The sequence below is a fragment of the Merops nubicus genome, unplaced genomic scaffold, assembly GCF_000691845.1.
Source record: "Merops nubicus isolate BGI_N331 unplaced genomic scaffold, ASM69184v1 scaffold43023, whole genome shotgun sequence".
Taxonomy (NCBI): Eukaryota; Metazoa; Chordata; class Aves; order Coraciiformes; family Meropidae; genus Merops; species Merops nubicus.
In genome coordinates, this window is record NW_008599022.1 from 49,315 (window position 1) to 60,376 (window position 11,062).

At 34.1% G+C, this 11,062-nt stretch overlaps 1 protein-coding gene across 1 annotated transcript in view; it reads right to left on the bottom strand.

Moving 5' to 3' along the window:
- Positions 1 to 9,701, bottom strand: part of CCDC141 (coiled-coil domain containing 141) — a gene marked incomplete at its 5' end in the record, with an annotated part of 43,297 nt that extends 33,596 nt beyond the window's left edge. Inside the window, 2 exons of the mRNA XM_008937243.1 lie at positions 1,032 to 1,204; positions 9,507 to 9,701. Coding sequence (XP_008935491.1) covers positions 1,032 to 1,204; positions 9,507 to 9,701 — 368 coding nt within the window. The remainder of the gene's footprint in view (positions 1 to 1,031; positions 1,205 to 9,506) is intronic.
- Between the last annotated feature and the right edge of the window lie 1,361 nt (positions 9,702 to 11,062).

An 11,062-nucleotide genomic window follows, 5' to 3' on the forward strand; every position in this document is an offset into this window, starting at 1 on the left:
GAGGAAAATCCCTTTCCTTTCTGTTTATTTAAAATATCAGAAGATGCTGAAGCAGTACCAACAGCCATAAAGTCAAGCTGCACATGTTCCCAAAACTACTTTCTAGCAGAATTTTCTATTTCATCCCTTTGCTAGATTCAAGTGAATTACATCTGGGGTGACAGGTGAAGGCACTTTAAATAAATTTTTTTTGCGAGGTCATGACACTAAATGAAAAACGTACCTAGACTTTCAGTTGCTGTGTTGAAGAATTCTAAGTCCAAGAGAAATGTGACATAAGCATGTAATGAGAAGGCAGAGCTAAGCTGACCACTAGCCAATCATCAGCCATGGTCATCTGCTCTGTCTCTGCAGTACAACCCATTAGTATAAACCATCTTCATTCATATCACACCAGCCTCCTACTAAGACCTAAGGGGTGAGATGTATTAAGCCACTAGGACTATTTTAACCTAAGTCATGCTCTACATCGGTGTGAAAGACATATCTGTGGAGTACATTATCACCGTAATTAAAAAAAGCTTTGTAAGAAAAAAGAAGTTATTCATTCATTAATTAGAATTAATAGGAAGTGGAGAAACTTCCATAACTTCTGCACTTGGCTTAACACCTATATTTTTGTCTTGCATCAAAATACATTATCATTGCTACAATGGTAACTTTCAAAAAGGCCTAGAAGGATTACTTTAGGCAGCAGGGAGTGTTCATAGCCATTACTATTCTAATTTTCATTTACATACATTTACTTTTCCAAAATGTTAACTAAACCATTGTTTCTGAACACTGCCCTAACATACCCATTCCACTGTTTCTCACCACTTTTGAAAGAGGCAAGATTTTTGTTAAAGATACTGGTTTTTGTGAATACCAGCAGATACACATGGCAGAAAACGAGCTGCAGGTCATTTAAATGCACAGTTCAGTCAGCTACACTGGGTCTATAATCAATCTGACCCTAACTACCTGAGTTATAAAGCAACATTGAGAAATGGAGCAGATGTGCAAAATAAAAAAAAAAATGGAGGGAATACCTGTGAGAACCTGCTTTATTAAGTAAAGTTTGTCCCTTCTGCAAGGTAGTTGCTGTGCAGCTTTTAGTTGCTTCCTGTAATTCTGCATACTTCACTGTCAAGGTAGGTAAAGGTAAGCCTTCTGAATGAAAGATTTTAAGGTAATTCTCAATACCTTCAAAACCATCAAGCACCTGTAAAACAAGCAAGAAAACAATAAATCTGTTGTCAATGTTTCTATTTAAAATGTGCATATTTATGTAAATAGGTGATCAATAGGCATTTATTACTTGACATTTCTTTAGAGATGAATAGCAACATTTTAATTTAGGGCCTGATGTTGACTTTGCAGGTCACAGAAGAACACAGGTAGAATTCAACAAAAGGTAACACAAATATGGGCAAAATCATGGTTATTCTTTTAATTTAGAACTATTTAATTTTTTCAGAAGTAGTCAGGCCAATTTGACATACTGAAGCAAAACCAGAATAACAAGAGTAATACTGTGCATTAGCACTTAAAGTTTTACTGAAATGCACTCTTACAACGTTTTACCAAAATTATTCTTCTTTTTAATTTTTTAAATATAGCAAATGTATATCCAACAAGTAAATTATATTTTTTTAAAATTTAAAAGATAGGCTTTGATTTTGCACATATGCAGCTTTGACTTTGTCAGATGTATTCTGTTTTCCTTTAGTGCAAGCAAAATTTTCTCATTAAAACACTAGAAATAAAATGACAAAAATAACACTAAAAAGAATCTTCTCTTTTTAGACAGAGTAAGGACAACATTGCTGTCTTCCATTATTTAAGATAATAAGTACTAATACTAGTGTTGCTCTAAACACCAGAAAAATGTGAACTCTAGATAAAACAAAACAGTACATGTCTAATAGCATTCATTTCTCACTGAATGTATTCATTTATGTAACAAATTTAAAATAGAATGGCTATAACATAGACTACTCTGTATATGCATTTTTAAAAGGAAATCAACTTTGTATACCAATCAAACTTGTCTTCTGACTTTGCAAATCTCTATATACACTCTAAAATTCAGTTCAGTGAATAATTTTGTAGGCTTACAGCCTGCAAATACATTGTTCTGGAAGCCTCAATTCAGCACTGGGAAGAATTCCAAGAGACAACAAAACTATATGCATACTAAAATATTCTCCTTCATTATGTCAGCTTTAAAATTACTATATCAGAAGAGCAAAAGAATTTTGCAGCAAACTAAATTAGATGCTACAGACTTTTGCAAGTTTCTACATTCATAAAAAGCTGAAAAGTGAATATTCCGTGAGAGTCTCAGGGGGCAGTACAATCCAGCTTGCTACAGCATATTACATATGAACCAAGAACTCAGCAGCTGCGAATTAACTCTGTGTTGCTGACTCAAAATAGCAAGGATTATAGCAAGTGCCTGAACACTCTCAAACCAATGAAATCTATGGGGAAAAAAAAGAAGGAAAATAAAGAAAAGAGGATGAGCAACAGTAATTCAACTTCCATACGCAGTGGATTAGAACGGGACATGTGCAGTATTTTATTGTCTCTGCCAGGTTATTTTTCCTTGCAGAATAAAGGATTCAGTATTAAAAAAAAAAAAAAAAAAAAAATCCTCACAAGATAAAGAAAAGCTTCTAAACCCAAGAAGAGTCCATCAGAGAGACAGTGTAACTGAATGTATCACAGAAGGACTTTTACTAAAGCATGAAATCTTTTAGTCATCACCAAGTATAAAAAGGCCATAAACTTCAGATCAGGACAGGAATAACAATCATCTTTGGAAAGTCATAGATTCATGGATCTATGCGAATCTCAAAGAATTTCCTGTAAATAGCGGCCATTCACCTGAACTGAGGAACTAAGTGTATTTATTAAATACTTCAGTCTTCAGGACTTTAAGAATATTAAAGAGTTATACGAAAGTTATATTGTTCAAGGATAGTTATGGATTTATAGGCATTTCAGAAGGCGTTAACCACTCAGACACTCTTATTAGAAGTATTACTAGTTAGCATATTTAACTAGGTAAGCAGCAAACGTAAGAACATGTTTGGAGTCTTGCTATAAAGCTATATGGAACTTTAAAATTAATAAACCGAAAAAGTATATATTATTGCCATTGTTACATTTATTAAAGAGTAACGTGAGCAGAATGACAACTAGACAAGAGACTATTTAGAAGAGAAACAGGATGGGAAAAAAAAAAAATTATAAAATCAGGTGTTCTCTCCAGCGTTTCTTTCTAAACATAGCTGAATACCTTGTGTGTTCATCAATCTGCACCTTCAAGGATGACAGGCAACCTTATTGGGTTGCATTGCCTGCATTCTCAGTGCTGTTGGTATTTGATCAACTGAGGCTGCTACCACGAGCAAAGATTTATGATTTCATATGTTCAATTTCAGTTGCAAGTAGGAAGCCTGGTTACAGCAAGATATTATCTGCATTGACTTTTTCCATAGCAGCCACTGCAGTCATTAGTAGTTCTATACCCTTCCTATTCTTCTCAGAACAGTGATATGAGACCCTCAATTTAGGCTTTCAGGAGCTCAAGCAAATCAACATTAAACAATCCACAGAAGCCAGCTTTTACTGGCTAGACTGGATAGATTACTTCTGTCTCAAACTCTTCTCCAGAATTAGCGTATGTGTATATCTCTGTTGTGGGATTTTTTTTATTTTTTTTTTTTATTTTTTTAATAGCACGAGCATATTAGAATCATAGAATCATTAAGGTTGGAAAAGACCTCTAAGATCATCAAGTGCAACCAACAACCACCATGACCACTAAACCATATCCTGAATCATTATGGCATAGACAGCAGAACATGAGGAGGAAAGCATCACGTCTATATGCAACTGTAGTACCAGTAAATTGAATGATACTTGTCTTGAAAATTGTATCAATTGATCTATCAGCTGATAAAGTGAAAACGCTTTGCAACTTATATCTTCATAAGTTAAAGATGAAGGAGGGTTCTAGTTGGTGATCTAAATGCTTAACATTAATGACAGGTTGTTTGTTGGTTTGTTTTTGTTTTTTTTTTTTTTCTTTCAGCGTGGAAAATTAGTAGGGAAAAACAATAGTTATGCTAGCAAAACCTTACAAGCTTTAATTAAAACTAAATCCAACACTCTGAAGATAACATGGGCATAACTCCTATGAGTAGAAATAATATCCCTCTTTCCTGAGCCATTTTGAGCATTGCCTACTACCAAAAACCCACTTTGTAATAAATCTAAATATCATTCAAATAGGATCTTCATATTTCTCTCTAAATTTCCTTGTTAATGTTTACTTTGACTATTCTTCATGATTGGGATCCATTCTAGATATTTTTTTTGAAAGCAACAAAACTCATGCAATACACTTTTCCCAGTCTATATATAATTATAATCTATATAATGCCAATCAGTGTTGTGGTTGCATTCATATAAAAAAAAAAAAAAAAAAAAAAGAATGGTGAATTTTGTTGTGTTTTTTTTCCCACTTGAATTTATTTATTTTCCTTTAGGTTTATTTTAAAGAATGTCTTCAAGGAAATAAAGGATATAATTTCTCTATAAATCCTCTGCCTTGCTACTGTCATCTGGCTCTGCAGAGTTGTCTTGCTTTCAAAATCTTGTGCCTCTTTGTAGCTCCTTATGCTTTACTGTTATTAAGATCCAAAGAAAGTAAGATTTTTCAGCAAGGTTTCTACTTAGCAATATGGACTTACATTTATGTATCTATTTATTTTTACCAATACTGAATGTTATCACCACAAAAATCATTGACTTTTGACATATACAAAGCTGAAAACCCCATTACAAGAAAAAAGAGCTTCCAGAAGGTTAAGCAAAAAAAAAATTTCACTGGATCATGCAAAGGTGTGTATTCCAGGGCCCACAGCTCCATGCAGAACATGCTCCACCTCTAAGTCCCTCCTGTATGTTCACTTTAAAGCTAGTTACTATGTGTACTATTTCAAATTATTTTAAATTTTGCAATGGCACACAGGAGGAAAAAATACCCAGCATCTGAAACAGTTAGAAGTATAGATGTCATGGAGTTCAAAATCAAGAGGTGAATTTTGAAGTAACATATGCACCAAAGTACAAGATACTCAACAGTTAACTAAAAACCCGAATCAAGTGAACTTTTTCAAGCTTTTGCCATACCAGAGCAATCATTTCCCAAGTATTATCAGAGGAGAGCTACATGGAGATCTCCCTGCAGAAAGTCAAACTGAAGTTCACTACATAGACATAGAAATGGATTAATATTTAAAGGAAAGCTTATCAGGGAATGTATATGATTACACAAGAGCCAAGGAGCCAAAAGAGCCAAGGAGCTTGCAAACACACAGGAAATTATTGCTTAATGCAGCCAAACATACAACAGAATACAGCCAAATGTACACCAGAACTTGAGAGCACAAACAACACAAGTGCTACGTTTCTGGTTTGATTCTCAAATTCATTAAAAATTAAAATGAGAATGAGATACACAAGATCTAGAAGATCTCTTTGAGTTAGTTCAAAACAAATAATATATTTTGCTCATTTTCCCTTTACTTGTAAATAGAGTCCAGAGGTTCAGACACACCCTGAGAGCAAGTGAAAACGCTCTTTTTAGAACTAGAGTAGCCACAGTGCTGTGCTGACTCTTACCTATAACAGATGTAATGGCATGCTGGGGAGACACCTGAGCAAGTATTTCCTTCAGCAGGTGCTTCCAGGAAGCGCAGCCCTGTAATCTGAAAAAACCCTCTGCCCTTGCTCTTACAGCCATAGCTCTCTCTGTGTAGAAACTTGTCCAAACTAGAAGGGGGCTGACTATCAGCAACAGCTTAAACACAGTTTCCATTAGCCTATCTCAGATTCCTCACTATAAATGACATCAAGAAGGATCAGACTTCCTGGAGCAAAACATATCTGCCACTTCAAGGGTCTATAAATAATGTCAGCAAGTATTGCTTACACATTGTTAAAAAAATAATGAAGGAACATAGTACAAACAAATATGATTACAGCCCCACCTGGTGCTCAAACCAAAAATTAGTACAGGCAAAGTATTCAGGATGTTTTTTCAGCACATTTAATGGACCTATGAAGGTTATTGTTGGAACTATCCTTGGAAATGATCTGGTTTTAAAGCATCTGCACATGATCTGCAAAGAATATGTTTTCAAAAAGACTACTTGGTCTTTGGACACCTTAAAATACAAACTTTTCTAAATGAAAGGTTTGGAAAAAAAAATTGCATTCCTAATACTACTTGATATATGTGCCCTTGAAGAATGAGCTTGCTGTATATCGGAAGCAGGGAGATTTCATGTTAGGTTTGGTCTTTAATGTTGAGGTCATTCTTTTCAGTGGAAAATTTTCAGACATAGCACCTTCTTAACAAACACTTAAAAGTCAGTGGGACTCCTTCAGATAGCAGAGTGTAAGTGGTTGGTACTTCCAAAAAGCATACAAACCCTTATTTTCTTTAATTGCAGTGTAACAGGTAGTTGGTCAGCATCACTGCCTGAAGACCTAACATATGATAAGTTTTGTGCACCAAAACAAGGCAACAAAATTGAGGACACATTTTTTAAAAGATCATTCTCTGATCTGATAGGACACACCTGGAAAAGGCTTGAATAGGTTCTGTACTGACATCACGGACTGATGAGATAGAGGGGTTCTTTGCTTAATCCTGCTGTTCTAACTCAAACTTCCTTTAACAAATTGCTGTGTATTGACACTAGAATTTAATAACAGAATTTATTTTTATAATGTGATAAGCCAAACAAATTACTGAATTACTCTTTGTTTTAACTAAAGAATATAATCCACTTTACAGTTATGAAAAATCTAATACAACTGTGATAAAGTCTTCCTCTAAATTATTTATTCACTGTTTAAAAAATATGGTCTATTACTAGCTGGTATTTGGCAAAGCTTGACATCTGCTTGTGGATTTTGTTGTCTGTTAGAACCAAAAATCATATGCTATTCAAATTTCCTTGTCCATATAGATGTTTATAGATTGCCTGTCTTCACTACCTACCACTCTTACACAAATAGCAAATATTATAAAAAGAAAAATACCAGCAATTAATCCTCACTACTCCACTGGAAGCCCATCTATTGATAAAATCTCTCTACTTGTTTTCCCATTTTAAGGCTTAAAACAGTTTTGGTTCTGATTTGGCTTGAAGTGGCTAGAAAGATTTTGCATTATTCACGTTCACCATCACGAAGTGAAATAGCAGTAATATAACCTTGCAGAAGTCTGTTGTAACACTATTTCCACCTTGACTGATCCTTATCTCACCTTCTCATAGAAACCTGTTGTTATCTTGGCACGTATCAATGGATTTGAACTAATGATATTGAGCTCCCTCAATGCCTTATTAATCATCTCTTCAATCAGTCGTTCCCGTGAATTTGCCTAGCTGTGATTTTAGTTTGAAAACTTTTAAATTAACTGTGTCATACTCTTCTCACTTCAAGATTATAACATTCTGGGGGGAAATTGGAAGTTTTCAAGATTTTACAGCACTAAGACGGGAGAAATCTTCTCAATTTTTTTTTTTTTTTTTTTTTTTTTTTTTTTTTAACCACCTCTCCAATGAGTTTCTAGAAGACAATACAAGTTAGGGCCAAATCTGCATCCAAACTGAGTTTTGATTTTAATGATATGGGCACACATCCACTATAAAATGATTTATAACCATTTTGCTTATACCAAAGGAAACTGTTCATAGGATCACTTAATTTTTGGAAAGACTAATTCCAAATTCAATCTAGTGTCTCAAAAGAGAAAGGCTCAGAAGGAATATGAGTGAACACATTTTCAGTAACCAGCCTATAAATATTTCAGAGTTAAATGGGAGCATTTTACAGCAAAGAATAGACACTGGATTCCTGAAGTCTCATTTTGTTTCCACTTAAGTGCACACTTTCACTATTTTAATTCTACTTGACTGAATGTAGCTGAATCTCAGGTAATTTGTATTATGCCTGTTATTCCATTATTTTACTCCTCTCTACATGCATTTCCTTGACTGTATTGTACTCACATACAGAAAACTTCTTTCAATCTTTTTTCTTTACTTGAACAATAAGTTCTACATTTCTTTACAGAAGGCCTATTAAAATTCTCCATTGAATCAGTTTAATTTAAAAATTAATTATATATATATTTTAACTGCAATTATTACCCTCTAATATTATAGCATTTGAAAAAGAATTTTAATATCCTAGGCCTTGAGCTACTAAGAATATCAAAAGTAATCTAACCCACATATGACTACAGGATGACTAGTCTAAAACAGCTTCAGAAGATAACTGAAGAAAACAAATCTGATATTTTTATTTTGAAGTAGGTATTTGAAGAGAAAGTCTGCAGAAATATGCTTCTCATGCTCACGTTAAGAATCAGTAAAAACATTTGAACATAACTCTTGAAAGCATAGTATTCAAGTATGATAAACACCTTATATCATAAAGCAAAAAAGTATTATAAATCAGATGTAGCAAAAATTAACAATGATGTTTTTAAAATTAATTTTCATACAAAAATCAGATGTAGCAAAAATTAACAATGTTGGTTTTAAAATTAATTTTCATACAAGTAGTTATTACTAGACTTGATGTCTGAAAAAGTAAAAGTTTAGTGTTAAAATATTCCTTCCTTTGTTCATCAACGATTTACCCATTTTCATCACATAAAATTAGAAAGAAACAGAAAATTAAACAGATATCCTACTCAAGGCTGCTTGTAACAACCCACACAATACAAGCAATGTATAGAATTCAGGAGACAGGTAAGGCCCTCTTAGCCTTCTCCTGTGAGGGCTGTAAGAATCTAATTGTGGAATCTGAATCACTGCTTCTCCACGTGAGCACATCAGTGAAAGAAATTATTGCCTACACATTAGCTTGCAGACCTCAGTGTAGGTGTGGACCTTAATTAATCATTTATGCTATGCCTAAAGGAGTTTTGTGAGTTTTTTAACTGGCCACTTCAACTACATCACCTTTAGAACATGCAGTAAATGTCATGCCCAGTATGAAGAACTGTATACTGTCCTTGATTTTTCTCATGTCTGATTATTAATTAGCCCTCAGAGAGGACTAGGATGTATAGCACAGCATGTATAGACATCATTTTGGGTATCCATACTAGCCTGTATACAGCGTTATGCCACCACAACTGAGCCTGTCATCTTAAAGGTCCAACTTTATGCAGATAATATTGCCCAGGTACCTTATTTTGGAAACTGAGTGCTCTTCTTAATATCCTTTTTTTAAAAAAAAATAAATTAAATATAATTGTCATTTTGGAGATATTTGAGTCATATTGAAGAGTAATCAGACTTGTAATTTTCCATTCCAAGTTGTTTAGTAAACTCTGTTTGCATAATCCCACACACATAAGCCTTTAAATGCACACTGACAGTTGTACTAGCAGGTTAATATTGCAGAGTTGCCTTTTTACCAACCTTGCCAGCAGAATGAAAAAAGTCATTTGCCTCCTGTAGCAGGGCCTTCCTCTCTCCCATACGGAAGCACACCTCCTCTCGCAAGAGACAGATTCTCTGTTTTGAAAGTTTCAGATGTTCTTTTTCTGTATAGTCCTCTGAAAGCAAGATCTTAAGTGCTACAGCTTCCAGTTCTTCCACAGTGGAATTCCATTCCTAACAGGAAAAACTCCTTTTTAATCTACATATAGAAAAGTAATATACCTGTACAATAACAAGAATACTGGAATAATGTATCACACGTATACGCCTGAAAATTATCACCATTTAAAACAGTATTTCTATTAGGAGGGATTTCTCAGCAAATTATGGGTTTAGTGACAGTTTTCTGTGGTGGCATTCTACATTCTTTGGCACAATTTCACACGCAGAAGCAGCTGTTACTAGTGTGTCTGCTGACAAATATTGCCTAGATAACCTAGAGAAAAGAAACTTCCGCTGGGTAAGACCACACTCCCATGATAAACAGCCCCTTAAGCCCAACTATTTAACTAAGAACTAATAAAAAAAATGCCTAAATAACAGCTGCTTCCAATGAGACAATTTCTGCTGAAAGCTGTATAGTAATCAACTAAATCAAACGACTCTCCCTTACAGTGAAGTGTGCTATCATTCTTGACACTCTCTATTGTACATTTTCCCCAATTTCCTACACAAAAACACAAGTCCGTTCAAAAAATGCCTTATCTGACCATGAACCTTCCTAGTGGGAACAATAAATAGAAAAAATACTTAAAAAAGGAAGATCATACTTCAGAATTTCAAGCCACAGGGTTAAAAACATTACTGACACTTATTTCAGCTAGGCACTTTAAAACTAAGCTACTTTAAAATGGACTCAGTTGAATCAACATAATTTTGCAGATAGATATTTTGTCTACATTGCACCACTTGGAAGCATATGTTTTAGCTAATCAGAACCAATTGTCTATTTGGCTCCTACTTCTTTTATCAGCTGTTCATATTGCACTGACTTGTGCTTCCTGTGTACTGACCCAGATTATATATTTAGAGATTAGATCTTCATGAACAAAACATTTTTCCTTATTTATTTTTACCTGTGATAAACATTATTACAGTATTCAGTCCCACTACCTTCTTTAGGTTATAAAGAGGTACTAAAGGGCATATCAGTCTAGATAGTCCAAAGGGAAAGGAACTTTATTTTAAGAAATTAAAAAGAAAAACACTATTTCGTCCCTTCCTGTTTTGCACTTACTGTTTTGGTGTTTGTTGCTTTGCTTTTGCTGCATTTTTATAGAGAAAACGTTAACATAGTGAAACTGTTACAGAGCGTACATTTTCCTGCTCTGCCTGTCAACATTTAAAATTGGTGGCTTATTATGCTGTTCAAAACAAAATGAGCATCTGATGCTATACTGCAATTTCCCATGCCTTGGGTAGCAATTTTCTTCCATTTTTTTCTGGTAAGGAATTAAATAAAAAAAAAAAAACTTTTTGCAATTAATTTAGCATTTCCTTCCACAGATTTATATCAAATGTTTAGTAAAGTAGAC